Source organism: Oncorhynchus mykiss, chromosome 11, assembly GCF_057628025.1.
Source record: "Oncorhynchus mykiss isolate SJ-2025 chromosome 11, ASM5762802v1, whole genome shotgun sequence".
Classification (NCBI taxonomy): Eukaryota; Metazoa; Chordata; class Actinopteri; order Salmoniformes; family Salmonidae; genus Oncorhynchus; species Oncorhynchus mykiss.
In genome coordinates this window covers 51,962,583-51,988,700 of record NC_143032.1, presented here as the reverse complement: position 1 = coordinate 51,988,700, position 26,118 = coordinate 51,962,583, and the positions used below count along the sequence as shown (strand labels likewise).

At 42.5% G+C, this 26,118-nt stretch overlaps 2 protein-coding genes across 12 annotated transcripts; one reads left to right on the top strand and one right to left on the bottom strand.

Moving 5' to 3' along the window:
- Positions 1–3,292: 3,292 nt before the first annotated feature.
- Positions 3,293–10,928, top strand: LOC110535850 (phosphatidylinositol polyphosphate 5-phosphatase type IV). 10 transcript variants are annotated; one of them, XR_016484537.1, is made up of 11 exons: positions 3,293–4,497; positions 5,102–5,994; positions 6,903–7,026; positions 7,144–7,241; positions 7,342–7,466; positions 7,687–7,806; positions 7,933–8,040; positions 8,211–8,372; positions 8,525–8,640; positions 8,780–8,911; positions 9,092–10,928. XR_016484537.1 is itself a non-coding variant. In XM_021621176.3 (11 exons), the coding sequence occupies exons 2-11, from the start codon at positions 5,156–5,158 to the stop codon at positions 9,222–9,224; spliced, it is 1,962 nt and encodes a 653-aa protein (XP_021476851.1). In that variant the 5' UTR covers positions 3,293–4,497; positions 5,102–5,155; the 3' UTR covers positions 9,225–10,928. The 10 variants fall into 10 exon arrangements, 6 of the variants coding, with proteins under 6 accessions (XP_021476851.1, XP_090046521.1, XP_021476850.1 ...); XM_021621176.3 differs by having other exon boundaries at positions 8,775–8,911; XM_090190395.1 differs by having other exon boundaries at positions 3,306–4,853; positions 8,775–8,911.
- Positions 10,818–25,756, bottom strand: LOC110535848 (mitochondrial-processing peptidase subunit alpha). Of its 2 annotated transcripts, none has more exons than XR_016484540.1 (13): positions 25,596–25,729; positions 18,399–18,601; positions 18,214–18,293; positions 17,986–18,068; positions 17,714–17,808; positions 17,431–17,531; positions 16,987–17,250; positions 16,799–16,891; positions 16,561–16,679; positions 16,387–16,477; positions 15,046–16,145; positions 14,800–14,944; positions 10,818–14,644 (listed from the first exon to the last, which is right to left on the bottom strand). XR_016484540.1 is itself a non-coding variant. In XM_021621172.3 (13 exons), exons 1-13 carry the CDS (start codon positions 25,640–25,642, stop codon positions 14,475–14,477), a joined length of 1,554 nt encoding a protein of 517 aa, XP_021476847.1. In that variant the 5' UTR covers positions 25,643–25,756; the 3' UTR covers positions 10,818–14,474. The 2 variants fall into 2 exon arrangements, 1 of the variants encoding a protein (XP_021476847.1); XM_021621172.3 differs by having other exon boundaries at positions 15,046–15,108; positions 25,596–25,756.
- Positions 25,757–26,118: the final 362 nt, after the last annotated feature.

Genomic DNA, 26,118 nt, shown 5'->3' with positions numbered 1-26,118 from the left:
ATGTGTAAGTAGTATTCTCAAACATGTTTGAACTGTGCAAGGATCATTCTCAGTAGGGGAGATGAGGTAACCTGGTCCCCAGATCTTTAGTGTATATGTAATAAGCTCTGGTACAGATGATCCAGAAGTTCATAATCATGGAGTGACATCATTGGGAGGCTTTTTAGTCTTACAGTCATGAAAGAACATTGTTTACAGTGAACAGATGCCCTGGATTATGGAACCCTCTCTAGTCAAGATTCCCAGGTCCTCTCTAACCTAGCCATCTCGCTTTCAACTGTAGGAGGGAGCCATAAAAGGTGACGATATCAAACACGAGCTGAGTTGCATGAAGCCAGCTGCAGCATCCATCTGCTCTCTACCAGGGTGAGACTCAATGTCAGAGCGCTCGCTGGGATTTCAGATAAAGCACCGTGATTCAATCACAGGAGAACACTTCTGTGCTGCAGGATCATTGAGCCAATAAAAATTTTAAACATGAGTAAACACAGGAACTTAGCAGTTCTCAAACAGCTCAGAAAATGGCCTTTGTATTTACTCTGGGTAAATAGCCTCGTCGACCGTATGCTGAATAATCATGGCCTCAACAGTCTGCAAACCTGCTCTCTTCACTCGACCCACTATTTCATTGGAAATGGGATATGTGAATGTGTGTAGATGACGTACAAGTCAATAATTGAGCTAAATCAGATGTATTTCATATGTTATTGTGAATCAAGTAGCCACACTTGCTGCATTTACAGTACACATCCCTATAATGACACCTTCTGGTTAAAAGTGCAATTGCAAAGGTTGTCTCTGGCTGCAACAAATATTTTACTTAACAACTTTTTATAATGCTTTTCATTACAGAATCTCAAAGAGCTTACTGGGAAAAAATAAACAACAATAAGTCATTTCAACATAAATATAGGCTACAGTAGCTATGTGTGAATACATTGAACAAACAGACAAGTCTATTTTGATTTATTTTATTGTAAATAAAATATATATATATATATAATCTATATTTTACGAGGGGGTTGACTGAGACCAAGGTCTCTTTTACAGATGAGCCCTGAATTAAATAATTAACAGAAAATACACGCATCAACATACAAATACTAAATGCAAGCAGAAAGAAAAATATGGTCATAAAAACAAACACATTCATCAGTAATAAGGTCTTTAATCAGCTTTCTGAATTCCCCTAGAGGCACCACAAGATCACGTTTAAGAACATTTTGAAGATTGTTCCACAGATAAGGTTCAAGAAAACTCAAAGCTGACGTACCTAACAGTAGAGACCAAAGGAGTTTCCAGAGTCAACCATCCCTGAGACCGGGTGTGGTAACTCAAATGTATTTGACTAAGGTGTATGTAAACTTCCGACTTCCCAACTGTAGGTTGATACACTGCTATGCTTCCATTTATAAAGAGTTCCACTGTACCTAACATCTTTACTAAACTTTAGACATATGAGTTACCACACCCAGTCAAGTTTACATACACCTTAGCCAAATACATTTAAACACAGTTTTTCACAATTCCTGACATTTAATCCGAATACAAATTCCTTATCTTAGGTCAGTTAGGAACACCACTTTATTTTAAGAATGTGAAATGTAGTAGAGGGAATGATTTATTTCAGCTTGTATTTCTTTCCTCACATTCCCAGTGGGTCAGAAGTTTACATACACTCAATTGGTATTTGCTAGTATTGCCTTGAAATTGTTTAACTTGGGTCAAACATTTCAGGTAGCCTTCCACAAGCTTCCCACAATAAGTTGGGTGAATTTTATCCCATTCCTCCTGACACAGCTGGTGTAACTGAGTCAGGTTTGTAAGGCCTCCTTGCTTTCACACACTTTTTTCAGTTCTGCCCACAAATTTTCTATGGGATTGAGGTCAGGGTTTTGTGATGGCCACTCCAATACCTTGACTTTGTTGTCCTTAAGCCATTTTACCACAACTTTGGAAGTATGCTTGGGGCGGCAGGGTAGCCTAGTGGTTAGAGCGTTGGACTAGTAACCGAAAGGTTGCAAGTTCATATCCCCGAGCTGACAAGGTACAAATCTGTCGTTCTGCCCCTGAACAGGCAGTTAACCCACTGCTCCTAGGCCGTCATTGAAATTAAGAATTTGTTCTTGCCTAGTTAAATAAATGCTCATTGTCCATTTGGAAGACCCATTTGCGACCAAGCTTTAACTTCCTGACTGATGTCTTGAGATGTTGCTTCAATATATCCACAGAATTTTCCTCCTCATGATACAATCTATTTTGTGAAGGGCACCAGTCCCTCTTGCAGCATATCACCCATATCATGTTGCCACCCCAGTGCTTCACGGTTGGGATGGTGTTCTTCGGCTTGCAAACATAACGATGGTCATTATGGCCCAACAGTTCTATTTTTGTTTCATCAGACCAGAGGACATTTCTCCGAAAAGTACGATCTTTGTCCCCATGCTCAGTTGCAAACCATAGTCTGGGTTTTTATATTGTGGTTTTGGAGCAGTGGCTTCCTCCTTGCTGAGCGGCCTTTCAGGTTATGTCGGTACCTTCAGGCATTTGGAAATTGCTCCCAATGATGAACCAGACTTGTGGAGGTCTACAATTGTTTTTCTGAGGTTATTTTTTTGTTGATTTTCCCGTGATGTCAAGCAAAGAGGCACTGAGTTTGAAGGTAGGCCTTGAAATACATCCACAGGTACACCTCCAATTGACTCAAATGAGGTCAATTAGCCTATCAGAAGCTTATAAAGCCATGACATAATTTTCTGGAATTTTCCAAGCTGTTTAAAGGCACAGTCAACTTAGTGTATGTAAACTTCTGACCCACTGGAATTGTGATACAGTGAATTATAAGTGAAATAATCTGTCTGTAAACAATTGTCTGAACAAAATGGCTGACCTTTTATACTTTCATAGAACTAGACTGCTCAACCAGCGAGCTGTGGACTGCCATTTCTGTTTTACCCTTAGCTCTGATGGTTTTCCAAAATATATATATTTTAAAGTTGTAGTTAATATTGTGTTGATTATTTTCTTGTATGTGAATTGTGTAAAATAATTCAGCATCGGCTGCCATTGATACTTTGTAATGTCGAATTATTGTGAAATAAACCATTTTTAGAGCATTCATGTCCATTTTAATATTCTAAATCCTAATTGTATGAGCGAACTATTTATGTACAGTAAACTCATGACATGAGATCAGGGTGGCTCGCGTAGTTGTACGACTACTATTACTAGTTACCAGTAGGTGGCGCTACAATGCAAGCAACGTGTGTTTTGTTTTCTCGTTTGCGGTCTCGAAGATGGTGAACGACGATTTGGGTAGAGTGGAATCGGTCAGAGTGGCAATGAGCGGTATGATATTGATATCGTGAGTGTCGAAAGCGCAAAAGGAGAAAGATCTGTGGCTCTACAAGATGTTGACGTATGACGTGGAAAGCTGTGATTTTCAGAGTAGGGCTCCGGATAAAGGTGTCATCTCGTGTCTCGTTTGACATAGAGGCTGTGGGGTTAAGGGATAACGTCCCAGGAGTGGTAGACGCACGTCTCTTGAATTAAATGATGGATGGAAAGAAGGAGCAAAGCCGATCGGTTTGATTAAGTGGTTCACCCGATTTATGTCAAACGTGGAAATGTGAGGTATACGGTGACAACATATGTACTGTACAGAAGCCGCTGCAGTGTTACAATTCTAACAAGTTTGGACACGTGGCAAGTGTTTGTCGAAGTAATAAATACTTTATGTAGCAGTTGAAGAGTCCGATGAAGCATGTTGTTATTGTGATGGGAATCACGTTCCCGGTGTGTCCTGTAAGGATGAATGAGATTGCAGTAGCTAGGATCAGGGCTATCCAGCAGGTCGCCTATGTGGAGGCAGTGAAAATAGCTGAAGGAGTGAGTAGAGGTGAGATGAGATGGTAGTGGATGGCCCACAGTCTGCAGTGAATGCCATGCAGGAGACGGATCCCGACACACTAACAGTGAAGAAGGTGGACTTAGTTGCGTTTTATAGCGCAAGTGATAAATTGTACTAGTCAAATGAATACACAAATCTAAGTTAGACATAATTGTGAAGGCGGCAAATATATTTATGGATCTCCAGGACTATACAGCTGAAATGTTACAAGTAGTACTGAATGAAGAGGTTCAATGAGCCTGTGTAGGGATCTAAAATCCGACCGAAGGAGTAGTGTCTATTTTATTTTATACAGGATAGTAGCGTGAATTTGGTTAGTGTTTTTGGTCATTAGTTATTAATTTGTTTTGGGGGTATTTTTTTTACTACCCCTTACAGTAGGTGGCGGCAATACACATTATGCATGTAGTCTGCCAATAAACATCAACGAAGAAGAAAAACCATGTCAAGTGATCATAGAGAAGTGGAAAGTTTGGTTTAGCGTTGGGAGCTAAACTAAAAATAGCTAGCTAGCTAGTTAACGTTAGCTCTAACGATATATTCTCACAATGTTGTAATGGACGAAACTTGATTTCGCTTTTCCCCAGGTATCTAACGTTGATTAAATGTAGTGTCATGTCTAATGCATTTGTCTTTCCCAGACTGCCATATTCCTAGCGTTCTGTCATAGGTTAGAATATTAGCTAGCAGAGCTAGCGGCTACAACGTTTCACCAGTGCGCTAGCTATCTAGCGAATGTTATGTGAATTTGAATGATATATAGCTAATGTTAGCAGCTTACTATGCGCCCTATCTTTTCTAGCAGCACATGTTTACGATGATGTAGCTAACTAGCTAGCATTATCGTAAACGTGCTACCTAGTTAGCTTTACATGTCATCACAGTAGTTAGCAATTTTAGCATCCAGTTAACATTACTGCCAACTGAGCTGTTAAATATACAGGTAACTAAGGTTTATTCTTTTGTCTGTGGAGTTCTCTTTTCCAGTAATTTAGCTAGCTAACATGAGCCAACCATATGTGCAGCTAACTTAGTCGGGCTAATCAATTCGTTACCTACCTAGCGTCATTGCTTGTGTAAGATAAGTAACATAGCAAGTGTCTAGCTAGCTAGTGTAACAATCATGCATATAATTAGAAATATTGTCAATCCATTCTCATTAATAGTACAGTAGCTATAATTGTTTTCTAGATGACCTTCCATGCCATGATACTGACAGACATCTGACAGAAGGTGCAGCCTGGCATGAGGATGACTGAGAATGGGGAGGACAGCAGCCCCTCTCAGCCTGATGGAGTGTTACCTCGTGGAGCTCCTGGTGGGAAGGATCCAGGAGTTAGCAGTGACAAGAGGCCAGTGAACCCCTCTACAGAGGACAACAAACCCACCAAGCTCATCGACACCCTGCAATTCCCTCAGGATGTACAAGACCAAAGCAGCAAGCCCAGTCTCTACCAGCCGCGACCGCCCCTGCTGCCCAAGCCCCCTGCACTGTCGAAGGGAGGGAAGAGCGGTTCGATGGAGGAGGTGAGAAGCAGAAGACTTAAGCACAGCCAGGAGAGTCTGACTGACCCAGCTGAGACTGGTTCCTCCACAGACTCTCTTAAGGAGGACTCGACAGTTACAGGTGTGTTCACCTTGAGCGGTGCTGCCACCTTAAGGAACGGACAGGGCTCCATCGTTGGACCCCTCTTAACTCCTACAGGGTCCCCTGTCTTCAGAGCCAGGGGCCAGAGCCTCTCCGAGTATGAGAGGAGGCCCCACGACCACCACGGTGACCCAGTGGAGCAGCGGGGGAGGCCCTTTAAGGTACGCCTCTCTCCCTTACAGCCATCGGGTCCACTTCCTGCTCTGGAGCAGACCTTGGCGTCGGAGTCCTTAAGGACGGCTAATCGGATTGACAGGGATTGCGTGGATTATGGCATTGTGCCGGGGAGAGCTGGGCCTGAGAGGCTGCACCTGCACAGGAACCTGAGCGACAGCCGGCTTCTGGATAACATGGTGTTGGACAACACCTCTGTCAACTCCATGAAGTCCACCTTCAGCGTGTTGAACCCCATCAGACCCAGGGACGTCAGGAACAGGTAGGACTACACGCCTCTCACTCATGATATCCTCTCCAGATTACTGACCAGATACGTCCTGTAGAAGCCTTCTCTACCTGTATTGGATACCATACCGGTATCAGAGTGCTATAAGTCTTGATAGCTTTCTGAAGGCATTGAAACTGTAATAGATGATCTAAATACAGTGTATAAAGTATCCGTTGAATGTTTGATGCAGCTCTAAAATGAAGATGGGCTTAAGTGATGCTCCATCTCATTGATAAAATCATGTACTTCCTGCGATGTGGAACATGACATCTCATGGTAAGACTTGAGGTGGGCCTTGAGTTAAATATATTCTGCATGAACTACAGATGGGCATTTGAGCTATTGTAACTTATTGTGAGCAGTCACGTTCATCAGTGAATTGTAACCAAGAAGACTGTGCTGTAATTATTACCGTGGCACATCTGCAGCTAGCGCATTAGCATTGGTGTGTGCTCTAGCAACACTGGCTGCTTTAATGAAGGCCTCAGAGGCTTATGGTATGTAAGTGCTCACTCTGACAGCAGAAATTGTCAGGTGGGAGTGTGTGAATCAGCATAGCTTTTGCCACCTTTTGGGGTGCAAAGATGGGTCTCAATACACATGTTGTGCCTCAGCAAGGAGCTGTTCAAGGAATCGGGGGATTTATCTGAAATGTTTCAGACAACTATCAGCTATGGAAGAAGCCTATGTTTTGAAATGTGCCTCAGCGCCAACAATATCCAGCGTTCTTTGAATTGTGTGTGTATTCTACTTAACTTGTATAATGGAGCCTACCAGACATTTTGAAATGGGTTTGGTTCAAAGTAGCCAAGAATAGGAACTGTTTGTTAGAGCAAGCAGGGAAAACCGTGCTGCTATACCTCCGGTTATGAAGTGTTCATTTCCTCATTGTGTTCCAGGAGTTTTCTGGAGGGCAGCGTGCTGGGCAGTGGTGCCCTTCTGGGCGCTGAGGAGCTGGACCGCTATTTCCCAGAGAGGAGAGTTGGCATCTACATAGCCACATGGAACATGCATGGAGAGAAGGTGGGACCACTCCTACTGTTCAACATTAGGCCTAGAGCCTGAATATCTGTACGCAAGTTCTACACTCACTCTTTGATAAAAATGTTTTTTAAATGGCCGCTTCTGTATCATTTTCAGGGACTTCCAAACAACCTAGATGATCTGTTGCTCCCGACAGACTCTGAATTTGCACAAGACTTTTACATCATCGGAGTCCAGGAGGGATGTCCAGACCGGTATAGGACGACTGTGTATGAGAGCATTTTGCATTATATCAATTGTGTCTTCAGCACTCTATGCTGATATTGTGTGTGTGTGTGTGTGTGTGTGTCACAGAAGGGAATGGGAGATCCGTCTTCAGGAGACTCTGGGGCCGTACTACGTCATGCTCTACGCAGCCTCCCACGGGGTTCTCTACCTCACTGTGTTCGTCAGGAGGGACCTCATTTGGTTCTGCTCAGGTCCGTCCCAAATGGCACTACTACAAGTTGTCAGGTTTTTTTTCAGAGGAGAGTGAATCAGTCCTTTCCCATCAACAAATCTCAGAAGGTTGTCTCTAATTAAAATGTTGTAAGAGCGGTAACATTGTAAGGTGATCTCTCTGGCTACCCACTGCACATTTTATGTGTACAGTACGTGATCTGATTTGGCCCCTGTAACCATCGCATCTCCTCCTAACAGAAGTGGAGCATGCCACGGTCACAACACGCATCATGTCTCAGATTAAAACCAAAGGAGCCGTGGGGATCGGCTTCACCTTCTTTGGCACTTCCTTCCTCTTCATCACCTCCCATTTTACCTGTGAGTGACACCTCTGTTGTTCAGGAGCTGATGCTATTACATGTGAATGTAAACAGGAAGTGGAAATCTTTTTGGATACAGTCACACTGCTAACTATGTGATTTAATAAATGTCCTTATGTTCCAGCTGGAGATTCCAGAGTGTACGAGAGGATTCTGGACTACAACAAGATCGTTGAAGCGCTTGCTCTGCCTAAAGTTCTTCCAGACACCAACCCTTACCGCTCCACATCCTGTAAGTACTCTTAAAGACCAGAGCTGTTTATTTCAGTACTACTACTATATTGAAGTACTGCTGTCACATCTAGAAGAGCATCCTAATTATGTGAGGAGAAATGCTGTGGTTTCCCTCATGGAACAACTGCTCAATAAGTACATGTTACTGATAATGACTATGTCTTTCAGCGGATGTGACAACACGGTTTGATGAGGTTTTTTGGTTTGGGGACTTTAACTTCCGCCTGAGTAAAGACCGTGTGGAGGTAGAGGCCCTTCTAAACCAGAACCAGGGTGTGGACATGGGTCCTCTTCTCCACCATGACCAACTCTCCAAGGAAATGAAGGATGGTACGTCTACATGGAACAACACCATTCTAACGCTAGAGGTTTAGGCAAATATTACATGTATTAGATTGTGGATGATATCTCAATGTATTGTTACCACGCTCACTGTGACAGATACTTGACATAGAGTACACATGTGTTATGCTCTGTTCTAGGTTCCATCTTTAAAGGCTTCCAGGAAGCACTGATTCAGTTCCTCCCCACCTACAAATTTGACGTTGGCTGTGACGTGTATGACACCACCTCTAAGCAGAGAACTCCCTCATACACAGTACGTGTCACCGTCAGCGATACCCTGTGTCATTCATACAAGCAGGCCTCTTTGCTTTATTTTATAGGCTTGTTTTAAACACACACACACAAAAAAAGGAATGTTTTATTTCACTGTTCCTCTGTGTGCTCTAGGACAGAATACTGTTCAGGAACAGGCAGGTGGGTGACATCAAAGTGATAAAGTACACCAGCTGTTCGATGATCAAGACGTCAGACCACCGGCCTGTCATCGGCATGTTCCAGGTCAAACTCCGTCCTGGAAGAGACAAGTGAGTCCCACCCCTGCCTCTCTTTTTACAGCAGCAAGCTATTTGCAGCTTTCAGCTCCAACACTATTAACCTTTCTCGTAGTAATAGGTGTCCAAAAGTGCGGTCAACGAAAAGCTCAAGATTTAGAACAGTTGGTTAACCCTCTTTATTTGTTGTTCACTGTCTGGCGTGTTTCTCAGTATTCCTCTGGGAGCGGGCCAGTTTGACAGGAGTCTGTACCTGGAGGGCATCAGGAGGAGGATCACCAGAGAGCTGAAGAAGAGAGAAGCCACGAAGGACCAGGGCAGCAGCACCATCTGCTCCATCTCCTGAACCTGGATCAGAATCAATCTGACCCAGCCATGAGGGACCAAAGGGAACCAGTCTTGTGTTTCCACTTCCAGCCCAGTCTGTGGGAGAATCTGTTGGTTTTTGTCCGAGGCCTTGCATCCTCGCCTGCTTTTGAAAAAAGGTCAAAGGTAATCGAGGAGCAGAGTCGAGGAGAGGAAACGTAGAAACAAATGTGCTTGTATGAAATGACTCTCGTTCTCCACTTGCGTGTTATCAGGCAAATAACGTTGACAGGGGTAGAATCTCCAAATAAATGTGTAAATGGATACAAATTTAGCTAGTTGTGCGAGACATTTTCTAGATAAAAGTAGCGTATAGTTTTTAAATGTGTGCATACTTTTCTCCTTTGAGAAAACAACAGCTGATTCAAAAGGGGTGTGGTGGATATTAAAACACTAGCCCAGGATACTATTGTGGAACCTCTGCTGAAGTAAGTAATGAGCAGACTCCTCCGTTCGCCTACTAACGAATTGACACTCTCCTCGACCACTTATCGCTTTCCGGGTCAGGGAGGAGAGGACGGACTTTTGCCCAATTGAGAATCTCCCTGTGAGCCATGGAAGTCACGTAGGCTGATCCATGAGCGCCCCCTACTGAGAGCTTTTGGAACTGTCACTAATGTGGTTTGGGGGGGCTGAGGGGCTGTTCTCGAAGGCAGGGACCTTGAGTTCAGACAGACTCCAGTCTGCAGACTCGGCAGTAAACTGGTCTATTTATAAACAAGACTGAACTGGGGAACCTGACATTGAAGATTGAAAGGCAATCAGTCACCCGTGTGTGCTGGTTGGCTGATGTTGCTCTGAGTATACTGTACTTAATACGTTCTTTTTTTTTTGGTTTTATTTTGTACATTTATTTAACAAGCCAGGTTGATATGGTCCATATGTAATGTCACTTTTTACTTGGTGTACCTGTATTCAAAGGCCTTGTCAATGCATTTTCATCAAACAGCTCTTAAGCAGTATAAAGCACTTTCTCTGAAATACCAAACTTTTGGGGTGTTCTTGGATTTCCTCCAGTAAAGAAACTGACCCATGATTTCACAGAAATGGACTTATCCCTATCAAATTTAAGGGGAATTTCAGTTATTTTGATGTTGCTTGATGAACATACATTTCCTGCAAGTATGGTGCTTATTGAATTAAGGCATGGTGGCTTTTCTGGCATTGTATAAAAAAACATGTGTGATTGATATTTGTGAAATATCTTGCTTATTAACATATTGTTTAATATCTCACATAATGGATACAGAACCATCCTTTGCAATGGTGATGTGGATCGTGTTGGAGCGGTTGAACTCTGGTTCATTGCCTTAATGTCATCTGTCGTGACTAAATTAAATACACTCATGTAACTTAATCAAAACAAATACTTTCCATGTACTGTATTGTGCTAACGAGGGGAAGAGGATTCATTGCATGGAGATCAATGGTTCTGGTGTAATGGTGAATCATGAGTTGTCATTCACTTTAACGCTCAGGGCAAGTGCCTGTGATCTTATTTGTGATTTTTCTCAGGACTCCATATCTGTGGGTCTTTTATAACATGATTTGTGATGTAACATCACATAAGCTGTTTGGAATGTTATTTCTGTGTTATTTTTGAGATTGTGAAACAAATGTTTTCTGTCATCTGAAGTGGACATTAAATATCCCTCAAAGAAGGGCAGTATAATTGCTTTATAAATGCTAATTCATGGCAATAATTTGTAATTTACCAGAAACAAATCTCCAATTGGGCTGAATACAGATACACATATGGGTCATCACATTCATTATTTTCACTTTCAAGGACGCAGAGAAACCTTGGTTTTAAATTTAGGATTGTGGCAGTATTCTGAAACTAAGTGAAAAAAGCTAAATACATGATTACAATGTAGAGAAGACACATACCACGATATAGTTTTGGAAATGAGAAAAAAATGGAAAGATTTCTCTGGCACCTGAAAGGATATCAGCTCACACACACACACAGTACGATATACATTGAGTGTACAACACATTAGGAACACCTGCTCTTTCCATGACATACTGCCCAGGTGAAAGCTACTATCACCTGTTAAATCTGCTTCAATCAGTCTGGAGATGAAGGGGACAGGTTGAAGTATTTTTAAGCCTTGAGGCAATCGAGACATGGATTGAGTATGCGTGCCATTCAGAGGGCGAATGGGCAAGACAAAATATTTAAGTGCCTTTGAACGGGATATGGTAGTAGGTGCCAGGTGTACCGGTTTGAGTGTGTCAAAAACTGGCATGCTGCTGGGTTTTCCAAGCGCAACAGTTTCCCGTGTATCAAGAATGGTTCCCCACTCAAAAGACATCCAGCCAAGTTGACAATTGTGGGAAGCATTGGAGTCAACATGGGGCCAGCATCCCTGTGGAACACTTTCAACACCTTGTAGGGGGGGTGAAACCTAATTAGGATGGTGTTCTTAATATTTTGTACACTCTGTATACACAGATGTCAAAACAGTGATATAGTGGGTTGAATGAAAGAATATAGCTTAGAATACTGACAATACTATAACTACACAGCATCATACAGTAGGTCTAATTTCAGTCTGGATAAGTGGAAATCAATGTGTACCTATCTTCAAGAAACAGCCTCAATGTTGGTGACACTAATCCAAACATCTTATCTCTGCTGTACACAGGTGACCAACTCAGCCATATGTGTAAGGGACATTTTGACAGAAGTGCTTGCAGTTAGTCAGATACGTCTCTCTTAGTATTGTCACCGTCTGCTGAAGATGACAAGGCCTTGGGTGAGACTCCAGCTTCTGAAATGTCATTAGAAAGTGTCTCAAATTTAAGGAAGTATCTGTGTTAAATGTGCAAACATCAGTGTAGTAGGACATTGCTAGGACATTCACACATACAGTGTAGTCCAGGGCCCGGTTTTCCAAAGGTATCTTAAGGCTAAGTTCATCTTTAGAGCCTTTGTAGGAGCATTGTTAAATCTCTGAGCAGTTTCCCAAAACCCTTGCTACTGAAGTTGTATTTGAAAACGCACATTATTTACCGACTGCCTCAGACCACTCGTAGAACTACTAGGTGCGTCATTAGATGCTTTTTTTTTGGGGCCCTCCACGTCACTTCGTGAACAGGATCAAGATGTTTATCTGTCTGTGACCACCGATAACCTCAGCAGCACAGCCTTTCTATTGATCCTATCACTGTATCGACATGCTCCAACGATGGACTTCGTGAACGTTCTCTCGGTGTGGTGTTTTGGGAAACGCATGTTACATCTTTGGCTGTTACAGGAACGACGCATCGTTAACAACACTCATACGCCGAAGGTCCATCGCTGTCGGGCAACCAGCAGGCCTGTTTGCTATCCAACAGAAGGCCGGGAAACAGAATCACAACCCTTTATTTTCCTTTTTACCACGAAGGTAATTTGTAGGTCTCCCTCTACAGATCCAGCAATGTAACTCTCGAGCCATATTCATTCACACATACTTGGAATTAAACCCAAAAGCATGCAAACCATCCCAGCCAACGTGGGTCAGGTGGGATAGTGAAAAGGAAATGAAAACTTCCCTCTGGCAAGAAAGTGTAGACGCTCCAGGTAAGCAGAGCAGGGTATATCCTCACTGTGTAACATTTAGTTTTTTTTAAAATCACCTCACTCAAAAATGTTCTTTTACAGTTGGAGATCCAAACATTAATCCTCTCCCAGTGCTTAGCACAGCTCCATTGAGAGAACATTATTGTACCATACCGGTCAAAAGTTTTAGAACACCTACTCATTCAAGGGTTTTTCCTTTTTACTACAATGTAGAATTACAGTGAAGACATCAAAACTATGAAATAACACATATGGAATCATGTAGTAACCAAAATAAATATAGCCACCCTTTGCCTTGACAGCTTTGCACATTCTCTCAACCAACTTCATGAAGTAGTCACCTGAAATGCATTTCAATTAACAGGTGTGCCTTAAAAAGTACATTTGTGGAATTTTTCCTTCTTAATGCATTTTAGCTAATCAGTTGCGTTGTGACAAGGTAGGGGGGTATGCAGAAGATAGCCCTATTTGGTAAAAGACCAAGTCCATATTATGGCAAGAACAGCTCAAATAAGCAACAACAGTCCATCATTACTTTAAGACATGAAGGTCAGTCAATCCGGAACATTTGAAGAACTTCAAAAAGTTTATTCAAGTGCAGTCGCAAAAACCTTCAAGCGTTATGATGAAACTGGCTCTCATGAGGACCGCCACAGGAAAGGAAGACCCAGAGTTACCTCTGCTGCAGAGGATAAGTTCATTAGTTACCAGCCTCAGAAATTGCAGCCCAAATAAATACTTCAGAGTTCAAGTAACAGACATCAACTGTTCAGAGAAGACTGCGTGAATCAGGCCTTCATGGTCAAATTGTTTCAAATAAACCACTACTAAAGGACACCAATAAGAAGAAGAGACTTGCTTGGGCCAAGAAACTCTAGCAATAGACATTAGACCGGTGGAAATTTGTCCTTTGGTCTGGAGCCCAAATTTGAGATTTTTGGTTCATACTGCTGTGTCTTTGTGACACACCGGGTGGGTGAACGGATGATCTCCGCATGTGTGGTTCCCATCTTGAAACATGGAGGAGGAGGTGTGATTGTGTGGGGGTGCTTTGCTGGTGGCACGGTCTATGATTTATTTAGAATTCAAGGCACACTTAACCAGCACGGATACCACAGCATTCTGCAGCAATACACCATCCCATCTGATTTGGGCTTAATGGGACTATCATTTGTTTTTAAACAGGACAATGACCCAACACACCTCCAGGCTGTGTAAGGGCTATTTTACCAAGGAGAGTAATGAGTGCTGCCTCAGATGACCTGGCCTCCACAATCCCCCGACCTCAACCAAATTGAGATGGTTTGGGATGAGTCGGACCGCAGAGTGAAGGAAGAGCAGCCAACAAGTGCTCAGCATATGTGGGAACTCCTTCCAGACTATTGGAAAAGCATTCCAGGTGAAGCTGGTTGAGAGAATGCCAAGAGTGTGCAAAGCCGTCTTCCAGGCAAAGGGTGGCTATTTTTTGTAACACTTTTTGGGTTATTACATGATTCCATATGTTTTACTTCATAGTTTGTCTTCACTATTATTCTGCAATGTAGAAAACATTTGAAATAAAAACCCTTGAATGAGTAGGTGTTCTAAAACTTTTGACCGGTAGTGTAGGTCAGTGTCCAGTATATATATACATTGATGTCAGGGTAAACGCAGGGAGGTCTATCGGAAGAGGCGGTACATGCGAGGCAGGCGTCCGTCCTTGCTGGACAGGGCAGCTTGGATGTGCTCATAGGAGGGCATCTCAGTCAAGTCTCCTAGCGCTGCTACTGCTGGCTTGCTGCGCAGCATCTTGGTTGTGACCCTCTTGATATCACTTGCTGTAATGTTACCTGGAAAGAGGAGTGAAAAGTCAGCATAAAGAACTACTGATCTGCCATGAGAGTCATGATTTGTCATTTCCCTGCAGATTGTCGGACACCAATGTTTCATTCTGGGCTTGAGGATATCAATATCCACTATTATGACCCAGGGCACTACTACTCACTGATGAGGTCACACAGCTCGTGTGGCAGCTTCCTCTTCCCTGTGGCTAGAACCTGTCGGCCGACATCCTCAAAGATAACCGGCCGCGACTCCAGGTTCATCATCAGCATGGACTTGAGCTGCGTCTTCGCTCTCGCCAACTCCATCTGAGCACAGAAAGAGAGATGCAACGTTTGGAAGTTCAAAGAGAGAGTTCCAAGTTCAGAAATCTTTGTCATTTTAAAATGGCTTTTGTGACAACCCTTACCTCTCCTGCTGTCCCAGCCATCTGAATAAACTCTCTGGTTATAATCTCCACCATTTCCCGAACCTTGACAAAGCAAGATGTTGTAATCAACAACTTTGGAATGGCAGCACTTTCACAACGTCAAGAGAACACACATCATACAAAAGTCAAATCCAGGGGCGCCAGATAGCCTAAAGGTTATTGGGCCAGTAACATAAGGATTCTAACTAACAATCTGAGCCGACAAGGTGCAAAATCTGTCAATCTGCCCTTGAGAAAGGCACTTAACCCTAATTGCGCCAGGGTCGCCATTGATAATGACAGACCCTGGCCCCACTCTGAGGGTGTCTCAGAGAGTTGGGATGTGCAAAAAAACCCACATCCAATCCAATTCTCACACCCTCAATGGCCAGTTTATTAGGTACACCACCCCATTCACAAAAATGGGTCGCTCCTACAAACAGTCACGTGGTTGCTATATAAAGCAGTCAGAGCCCAGCATTGAGGCATTCAGTTACTGTTCAATTGAATGCTAGACGGGCAGAACGAGTGACCTAAGACACTGAGTGTGGTATGATTGTCGGTGCCAGCCGCGCCAGTTCAAGCATCTCAGAAACGGCCAGCCTCCTGGCTTTTCATGCACGACACTGTCTAGGGTTTACCGAGAATGGTACGACAAAACAAACACCCAGTCAGCGGAAATCTTGTCGGCGAAAACAGCTTGTTGAGAGGTCAAATGAGAATGGCGGGCCACCAACAGGCAAATAACGCCGCAGTTCAACATTAGTGTAGAGAACGGTATCTCGGAACACACAACTCGTTAGTCCGTGTCTATTGCAGCAGACAACCACACCAGGTCCCACTCCTAAAGAAGCAGCTCCAGTGGGCACACAATCCCCAACACTGGACAATTGAGTGGAAAAATATTGCCTAGGCCAACAAATTTCAGTTGCTTGCTGTTGAGTCATGCTGATGGCAGTCAGGATTTGGCATAAGCAGTACATGTCCATGGCCCCAGTCTGGTGGCGGTGGTGTAATGTGGGGAATGTTTTCCTGGCACACGTTAGGTCCCTTGATACCAATTGAGCAACTTGTCCATGCCCCAAAGAATTCCGGCTGTTCTGGAGGCAAAGGGGGGTCAGACACAAAACTAGATGGGTATACATTATAAACTGGCCACTGAGTGCATGTAAATGTGTGAAATTTGACAAATATAAGCAACCACCAAATTATTAATTTTAAAAGACATAACAAAAATGTTTTATTTTTAACAGATATTATATTCCGAGCATATGGCGGCTTAGTATTAGCCCTTTAAACTACAGTGTAAAGTCCTGCCCCTCCTGAATCTCCTCTCCCTACCTGTCTGGGGTCTGCACTGGCATGGATACACAGCAGGCCGCTGTCCTCATAACTGTGATGGTATGAGGTGGCATTGTACATCCAATGATGCCTGTAGATTTAAAAAAAATGAATTTAAAAAATATACAATCGTAATTACTTTCATTAGAATTGAGAAGGATGTATCCTGCGTACCTGTTGAGCACGTTCAGGTAAAGCCGAGTGAACATGCCTTTCCCAGGACCCCCCGCTGAGAAGGACCCGCCTCCACCCATCATCATGTTGAGGACGGCAAATGGGATGAAGTCCTCCTCCTGTATCACAAAATATGTATAATAACATCCAGATACAGGATAGCCTAGATAGAGCCTGAGACAGTTCAAGCAAGTGGGCGGGAGATCCTCCACACCAACCAATCACAGTGAGCACCCACCAGGAACGAGCAGCTCTCCAGGCCAATCATGATGTGGGTGAGCTCAGGGATGGGAGTGGGGCCAAGGCTCACATCTGACATATCCTTATCCATCTGAGAGGATCAAAACAGAGATTTACATTCTGATTTAGTAAAATAAACAAGGAAAAAGGAAGGAAGGAAAGGGATTTTTTTCCCCCTGCTCTTACCCTTACGATTCCACCAGTGTACTGTGCCACAGACAGGTCGACATTGGTAGGCGTACTGGCTCCCCATACTGGCTTCACATCCAGCAGATATTTCCTGGCGCAGGACACCAGTTGTTCATGTTCGATACCCACACCGGCTAGCACCATACGCTCTGGGCAGTAGTAGCTCCGCAGGTACGTATGTAGCAGCTTCTTGTCAATCTTCTCCACGTTGTCTACTGGACAGAAGCGAGGCAACCCAACAGTGTTCCCCCGATATGCTGCCTAGTTCACAGAGTAAGTGTTGTGAAACGTTATGTATCATCATACGAATTTGTCCAAAAATGGCGCAATTGATCTAGGCTCACTGCAGAGGTGGGGCCAAAGTAAATTAGTAACGGTGCAACAATAGACGTCGTGCAGCTCAAGAATAATTTCTGAGTATCAATCAATAGCACGACTCACTGCGTGGATCATCTCTGTCAGTAAAGGTTCAGGGTCAGGCCTCATGTTCAGATCCTCCAGCTCAAAGCGCACTGCCATCCTAGTCATCTCAATCTCCTCATCTAGTAACCAGAAGCAAAGCCATCGAAGAAGAAAATATACTATATATATAAATATACCACAAAAAACGTTTACTAGTCTTACTTTCGTAGACAATTCAATTAAGTCAACATTTTCCCCAAATCATTGAAGGAGACGTCAAACATGACGACAGACAGACCTGTCACTCAGAGTGTTGACTCACCTAGCAGGCGTGGCTGCAATACAGCATCAGAGAGCAGGCTGACTACCGTGTCCAGTCCCTTCACCTCGGCAGAGACGGCATACATGGTTGTGTCTCTGTGAATAAAACCTTAGGCGTCACACAAACTGACTGAAGAGCTTCATCCCCTTCCAAAGCAGTACAACACTGAAAGGGATAAAGAGTACCATGACTATAGTTCCTATACTTTTCCGCCAGTCAGAGAGAAAACATACTGTGCCTGGACATTGAAGCCAAAAGGAAATGATTCATACCTGGACGTTTGGCAGTCACAGATCCCTCCATGTTTTTCAAGTGTGAGAAGAATTTCGTCTTTACTGCCATACTGGGCTGTGGACTGAAGACGCACACACACGTACATTCATCGTTTCCCATAAACAAAAACATGGCCATCGATTTGCTTATGCTACAACAGTGACAAGACTGAGGCAAAACGGTGGAACATCTCTTGCACAAGCCGTCTCAAAGCAGATGACACTTACAGAAAAGGCCAGTTTCTCCAAAAAGTGTGCAATTCCACTGGGGTATTTTGTCTCATGTCTGGATCCTGAATTCACTAAAACTGGAAGGAGAGAAGCAAATCATCATTCGTTCATACTGTATTGATTATGCAGCAATGGAGACTTTCTGAAATAGAATAAGAAAATATCAATTATATTCAACTTACTTCCAACAGTGCAGAATTGACCAAACTTGTTTTGAGATGCTACTTTAAGGCCATTTTCCAAAGTAGTGATTTTAGTCTCGCATTGCTCATGCCCGTCAACGGATGCAAACACTGGTTTAGGGATCCCTGGTAACGGTGCAGAGAGGGAGATATTTGGATATCTGCTGCCACTGCTGTACTTTCTATATACTGCAATTCCAAACCTGTAAATGCAAAGATGTAAGGTTTAAATGTGCCTAAATAAATCAGACTGTAATCCCAGACTTCTGCAATCCAGTCTGAATTAAAGGACTGCAAAAACATACATTTCTTTACAAGCCAAAATGATGAACAACATTACATTTGAACTTACTCTTGTAGTTGTTTTATTCAGGCAGAAATGTAAGAAAAATATCCACAGGAAAATATAATGTACCCAATTTTTTAGAACGTCAGTACTGCCGTTGAGATTACGATAACCTGACACATGCGCAAAACTATGTAAACACCTGCAAAATTTACGTTTTGTGCCTTTAACTAGGCATACATTACACGAAAAACAAATCTTCACATCTTGGGAGCACCAACATTATGCGAATTGTCAGCATAATCTTGTCATCCTGAAGTCTGCGACTGGTGTGCTCATATTACACAAATTTGCTCACATTGCCTCCCATCCCGGTTTTATACATTTCCAGATGAGTCGTGGTGCCTGTGGCTTTAAGAAGTGTCATCATTACCCCTTCTTTGAGGTTGTAGCCAAGCAACAGAGGACAAATTGCACAAAAGATACGACGCAAAATATCTAGCATGTCAGAATTATGTTTATCTGGACCTAAAATGCGGACCGGGAGAGCGAAAGACCCATAATCGCACGTCCTTCTCCCGCTCCCATTCTGCGACCTAAGACGTTTTAGTTGGCGCCTACAATTAAACAATTCACCTGCAATCTCAGAAATGTGTTGTGGATCCCAAGTAGTTTAAAAATCATGTAATGTCCAGCTTTAGTTGATAAGCAGACAAATTGGGATAGCCACACACAGAGATCCTCGTTTTAGGTCAGTTAATATTACTTTCGTGTGGATATTTTGTCTCCCATTTCCACCCGAATAAGGACGAAATGGTCAGACAACAGAGTAAATTCAAATTAGATGTATTCAACATCCTGACTTGTAGAGACCGTTTGACGTTTTAGACCATATATATTAGAGACGAGTGAGGAAACAAATGTCACACCAAGATTAGAAAAGAGGCCAGGTTTAGGTTAGTTTATGGATTGCGGCAATCAACAACAGCATGTCTTGACAGTCAGGGGAACTGAAGTCACACCTAAGTACCAGATTCACCTTCCCACATGTTCTAGGTAGCACCTAGCCCAATATATACTCTTAAGGAGCCTAACGTTACCGTTAGTCCATTAGGTCCAAGGACCTTATGCTATTTTCAGAGGTAGACCGGCTCTGGTAGCCAAAACAGCCAAATACTCTATCTAACCGCGAATCGATTCTCAATTGCGGTACAGTTGTAGAAAGATACAGCCCTTTACTTTCATCACATCAAAACAATATCAGATGTAAAATATACACTTACTGTATACTGTTCTAACAGGTTTTAGTACTGTTGTAGCCGGCAGGACAATGTTATGTGTAAATGCTAGGGATGTGCATCATTCCCTTTAAAGACCACTCAAAACGAATATATGCCATTCACTTTGATTAGAGAACTAATCAATGCGATTTGGTCCGATGATCTAACATTTGTTACATTAAGGCTGTGAAAGGAAGGAAAATCATTACAAACTCCAGCCACTCAAGCCACAGACTTCTCTCAGTTTCTGCATGGCAAGCGGTACATCAAGTCTGACACCAACAGGCTCCTGAATAGCTTCTATCACCAAGCCATAAGTCTGCTAAATAGCTAACACGTGACATTAAAGCTTGAAACTTAAACCATTTTTTTATTCTAAATTACAATCTGCTGCTCATGAGCTGGGCCTCTGAGCTGGATCTGTCTGTGCAAGTGTAAATGATAATATATACAGTTGAAGTCAGAAGTTTACATACACTTAGGTTGGAGTCAATAAAACTAGTTTTTCAACCACTCCACAAATTTCTTGAAAACAAACTATAGTTTTGGCAAGTTGGTTAGGACATCTACTTTGTGCATGACAAGTCATTTTTCCAACAATTGTTTACAGACAGATTATTTCACTGCATCACAATTCCAGTGGGTCAGAAGTTTACATACACTAAGTTGACTGTGCCTTTAAAGAGCTTGGAAAATACCAGAAAATTATGTCATGGCTTTAGAAGCTTTTGATACAAACAATAGTACGCAAGTATAAACACCATGGGACCACGCAGTCGGTATACCGCTCAGGAAGGAGATGCGTTCTGTCTAATAGAAATGAACGCACTTTGGTGCGAAAAGTGCAAACCAATCCCAGAACAACAGCAAAGGACTTTGTGAAGATGCTGGAGGAAACAGGTACAAAAGTATCTACAGTGCCTTGCGAAAGTATTCGGCCCCCTTGAACTTCGCGACCTTTTGCCACATTTCAGGCTTCAAACATAAAGATATAAAACTGTATTTTTTTGTGAAGAATCAACAACAAGTGGGACACAATCATGAAGTGGAATGACATTTATTGGATATTTCAAACTTTTTTAACAAATCAAAAACTGAAAAATTGGGCGTGCAAAATTATTCAGCCCCTTTACTTTCAGTGCAGCAAACTCTCTCCAGAAGTTCAGTGAGGATCTCTGAATGATCCAATGTTGACCTAAATGACTAATGATGAGAAATACAATCCACCTGTGTGTAATCAAGTCTCTGTATAAATGCACCTGCACTGTGATAGTCTCAGAGGTCCGTTAAAAGCGCAGAGAGCATCATGAAGAACAAGGAACACACCAGGCAGGTCCGAGATACTGTTGTGAAGAAGTTTAAAGCCGGATTTGGATACAAAAAGATTTCCCAAGCTTTAAACATCCCAAGGAGCACTGTGCAAGCGATAATATTGAAATGGAAGGAGTATCAGACCACTGCAAATCTACCAAGACCTGGCCATCCCTCTAAACTTTCAGCTCATACAAGGAGAATACTGATCAGAGATGCAGCCAAGAGGCCCATGATCACTCTGGATGAACTGCAGAGATCTACAGCTGAGGTGGGAGACTCTGTCCATAGGACAACAATCAGTCGTATATTGCACAAATCTGGCCTTTATGGAAGAGTGGCAAGAAGAAAGCCATTTCTTAAAGATATCCATAAAAAGTGTTGTTTAAAGTTTGCCACAAGCCACCTGGGAGACACACCAAACATGTGGAAGAAGGTGCTCTGGTCAGATGAAACCAAAATTGAACTTTTTGGCAACAATGCAAAACGTTATGTTTGGCGTAAAAGCAACACAGCTGAACACACCATCCCCACTGTCAAACATGGTGGGGGCAGCATCATGGTTTGGGCCTGCTTTTCTTCAGCAGGGACAGGGAAGATCGTTAACATTGATGGGAAGATGGATGGAGCCAAATACAGGACCATTCTGGAAGAAAACCTGATGGAGTCTGCAAAAGACCTGAGACTGGGACGGAGATTTGTCTTCCAACAAGACAATGATCCAAACCATAAAGCAAAATCTACAATGGAATGGTTCAAAAATAAACATATCCAGGTGTTAGAATGGCCAAGTCAAAGTCCAGACCTGAATCCAATCGAGAATCTGTGGAAAGAACTGAAAACTGCTGTTCACAAATGCTCTCCATCCAACCTCACTGAGCTCGAGCTGTTTTGCAAGGAGGAATGGGAAAAAATTTCAGTCTCTCGATGTGCAAAACTGATAGAGACATACCCCAAGCGACTTACAGCTGTAATCGCAGCAAAAGGTGGCGCTACAAAGTATTAACTTAAGGGGGCTGAATAATTTTGCACGCCCAATTTTTCAGTTTTTTATTTGTTAAAAAAGTTTGAAATATCCAATAAATGTCGTTCCACTTCATGATTGTGTCCCACTTGTTGTTGATTCTTCACAAACAAAAAGTTTTATATCGTTATGTTTGAAGCCTGAAATGTGGCAAAAGGTCGCAAAGTTCAAGGGGGCCGAATACTTTCGCAAGGCACTGTATATCCACAGTAAAATGAGTCCTATATCAACATAACCTGAAAGACCACTCAGCAAGGAAGAAGCCACTGCTCCAAAACTACCATAAAAAAGACAGACTATGGTTTGCAACTGCACATGGGGACAAAGATCGTACATTTTGGAGAAATGTCTTCTGGTCTGATGAAACAAAAATATAACTGTTTCGCAATAATGACCGTCATTATGTTTGGAGGAAAAAGGGGGCGGCTTGTAAGTTGAAGAACACCATCCCAACCGTGAAGCACGGGGGTGGCAGCATCATGTTGTGGGGGTGCTTTGCTGCAGGAGGGACTGGTACACTTCACAAAATAGACGGCATCATGTGGATATATTGAAGCAACATCTCAAGACATCAGTCAGGAAGTTAAAGCTTGGTCACAAATAGGTCTTCCAAATGGACAATGACCACAAGCATACTTCCAAAGTTGTGGCAAAATGGCTTAAGGACAACAAAGTCAAGGTATTGGAGTGGCCATCACAAAGCCCTGACCTCAATCCTATGGAAAATTTGTGGGCAGAACTGAAAAAGTGTGTATCGAGCAAGGAGGCCTACAAACCTGACTCAGTTACACCAGCTCTGTCTGGAGGAATGGGCCAAAATTCACCCAACTTATTGTGGGAAATTTGTGGAAGGCTACCGAAAACGTGTGACCAAAGTTAAACAATTTAAAGGCAATGCTAGCTAATACTAATTGAGTGTATGTAAACTTCTGACCCACTGGGAATGTGATGAAAGAAATAAAAGCTGAAATAAATCATTCTCTCTACTATTATTCTGACAGTTCACATTCTTAAAATAGCGGTGATCCTAACTGACCTCAGACAGGGAATTTGTACTCAGATTAAATATCAGGAATTGTGAAAAGCTGAGTTTAAATGTATTTGGCTAAGGTGTATGTAAACTTCTGACTTCAACTGTATATATGGTGTATGTGTGTGTGTGAATGTTGCATGTTTATGGTGTATGTACAATGTAGGCACATGGGCCATGAGGGAGACTTGGCATCTACCACCCAACTACCAATATCAGATTTGGGGAGGGGAGTGCAATGTAGCCTGTTTTTTGTCCCCCCACTTCAGAAATAACCGTCGCCCACTAATTAACGTATCATTTTTGCAGATTAACTGTTTGGGCTAGTAACGCATCATTTTTTTTAGTTTACAAATTAGCTATGACATCTCCAACAAATATAAAGCACAACTTCGGATTTCACCCCACCTCAAAATCTAATGGTTTTGACCATTTGGAAGTTTAGGGAGCTCCTGCTTTGGCCATGCAGTGTGCCTTGCAACGTGATTGCTGTCGTTGTTATGAAATGATCAACTTTACCCTGTATATATTTACACTGATTGTTTAAATCAGTGCGCAGTTTGACTAGGATAGTAATATTGCCTGGAGTTGATCTTGTTCAGCATGCAAAACAAATGTCAACAGTTACATGCTTAGTTCTACACTGGAGGTGCCACAAAATATGAGGTATTTTTGAAAGGTAGAAAGAAAGTAATGAGCTAAATGTTTTAGTAGATCTGCTATTGATAAAGTTTGAAACGATTATCTGACCGATACATGCTACATTTGGATCGGTTGGGGTCCGTGGACCAGTTGTATCTTAAAGACGCTGCATGGTCAATCCGTTGTCTGCATTGGCCGTACAGTGATGTGGCCTCTGCAGAAGTCAGGGCATTCATACTTGTTGTGTTTTGCAGTCTTGTGTTTTGCAGTCTTGCGTTTTGCAGAGCAGCACAGAGCTGTTGTGAAGGAATTTGTCAAGGGAGTTAGTGTTTATACAGGACATCCCGCCCTCACCTACCGTCAACCAATCAAGTCAATGCAGACCTATACGGAGCTCTCTACATTGTTACAAAAAAAATTGAGAGGCCCACTGCGATGCCGTACGGAGTTCAATTTGGCCTCTGAGGGCCTCCGAAGGCTCCCCAATTGCATCACACCATCCATACGGTGGGCTATTCCTTGGGTGCTGAAATCCATAATTTTTGATAACTTCATTTTATGTGATATCAGAGCTCCAGTCAGCCCACACTAGTCTCCCCTCAACTCCATCAGAGAGTTGTGTTGAGATATTTGGAGACTATATGTATGCCCCTTTTCCCGTAAACATAGAGATGGAATTCTCAGCCTACCGAGTGGCACAGAGGTCTAAGGCACTGCATCACAGTGCTTGAGGTGTCACTACAGACCCGGGTTCGTTCCCAGGCTGTCTCACAACCGGCCGTGACCGAGAGTCCCATAGGGCGACGCACAATTGGCCCAGCATCATCCGGGTTCGGGGAGGTTTTGGCCATCGCACTCTAGCGACTCATGACTTGACCTTCATATATCATGAAAATGGGGGTAAAATACAAAAAATAATAATAATAAACTTAAAAATAAAATGTAATTCTCATCAAAAGGAACGCTGTATATGTTTTGTGTGTGCGATTTCTATGCATCCTGTTCTTACTTTCGTTTATGCATCTTTTACTATTAGTTTTGTACACCAGCTTCAAACACCTGAAAATACAATATTTTTGGTAATGGAAAATATTTCAGTGGTTTAGATGGTCCAATGATTCTCTACACTATACTTGATTGTTTTGTTATATTAACTGAACATAGGCGAACTACTAGAATTTTGTAATCAGGAAATAACCGAGCAATTATAGTGGACCTTAAAACTTCCACGACCAGAAGATACTATTGTCAATAGACTCTAAAGGTAGTAGTTAGCTTATAAAAAGAGCTAGGTAGCACCATATGCTAACTATTGATGATGCCAAAGTGTGTTTGTCCAGAAATCCAAGTTGCCAGTGACAGTGTACGTCAGCTACCTAGTTAGCTAGCTAAAGAGGAAATCACGACTGTACTCGCATGCATATAACGCCACTGTCAATTATGCTATATAGCTTTCCACAACATAGATTAAGTCAAACAAACAATCAGTTACACGGCTTGCTTGCGCGCTAGCTGATCACGAAAATACATATTTCAGTAAAGTCAATTCAAATGCTTTAGGATAAACGTGAATATAAAATATTACGGTATTTTATTTTTGCAAGTACTAAACTCTGACTATTACCTCTGAACACGGCCCCAACTTCTACAATGCGACATGTGCGCCGCCATCTTGAATTCTCTTTGACCACTATTTCAACCGGATGCTATTTCAAAACACTTTATTTTCCTTCTTATTCTTCTTCCTCCTTGTCTTTTTTCTTCGATGAGGTTTAACGGCTGTTGGCATTCAATAAATGTTGCTTTACCGCCATCTACTAGACTGGAGTACAAATCCCTTATACTTTGCTGGGAAAAAAATAATACAGAAAATCATCAAACACAAAACATCAAACACAAAAAATAACACTACCATTCTTAATAGTTCTTAATTGACTTGCCTTGTTAATATAAAACATTTAGTCCTACCTCAGGCCAACAATCTGAAAGGAAGGGACACCACCACACCCTATAACTCACACTCCCAAATACCTCTCCCCAAATACCTCTCTGCAGGTGCCACCACAACCTCAATTATCCCGCAGGTCAGTTGATAACCATTGTTATAAATGCTAAAAATCCAAACTTACTGAAACATATATGACTAG

Excerpts from the sequence above, each read along its gene's own strand:
- LOC110535850 (XM_021621175.3), top strand. The coding sequence starts at position 5,156 with ATGAGGATGACTGAGAATGGGGAGGACAGCAGCCCCTCTCAGCCTGAT. Across the intron at positions 7,257-7,341 it reads GACCGGTATAGGACGACTGT|AAGGGAATGGGAGATCCGTC; the intron begins GTATGAGAGCAT and ends TGTGTGTCACAG. Across the intron at positions 8,041-8,210 it reads CCCTTACCGCTCCACATCCT|CGGATGTGACAACACGGTTT; the intron begins GTAAGTACTCTT and ends TATGTCTTTCAG.
- LOC110535848 (XM_021621172.3), bottom strand. The coding sequence starts at position 25,642 with ATGGCGGCGCACATGTCGCATTGTAGAAGTTGGGGCCGTGTTCAGAG. Across the intron at positions 17,809-17,985 it reads TGTGACTGCCAAACGTCCAG|AGACACAACCATGTATGCCG; the intron begins GTATGAATCATT and ends TTTTATTCACAG. Across the intron at positions 14,945-15,045 it reads TGGCTGGGACAGCAGGAGAG|ATGGAGTTGGCGAGAGCGAA; the intron begins GTAAGGGTTGTC and ends TTCTGTGCTCAG.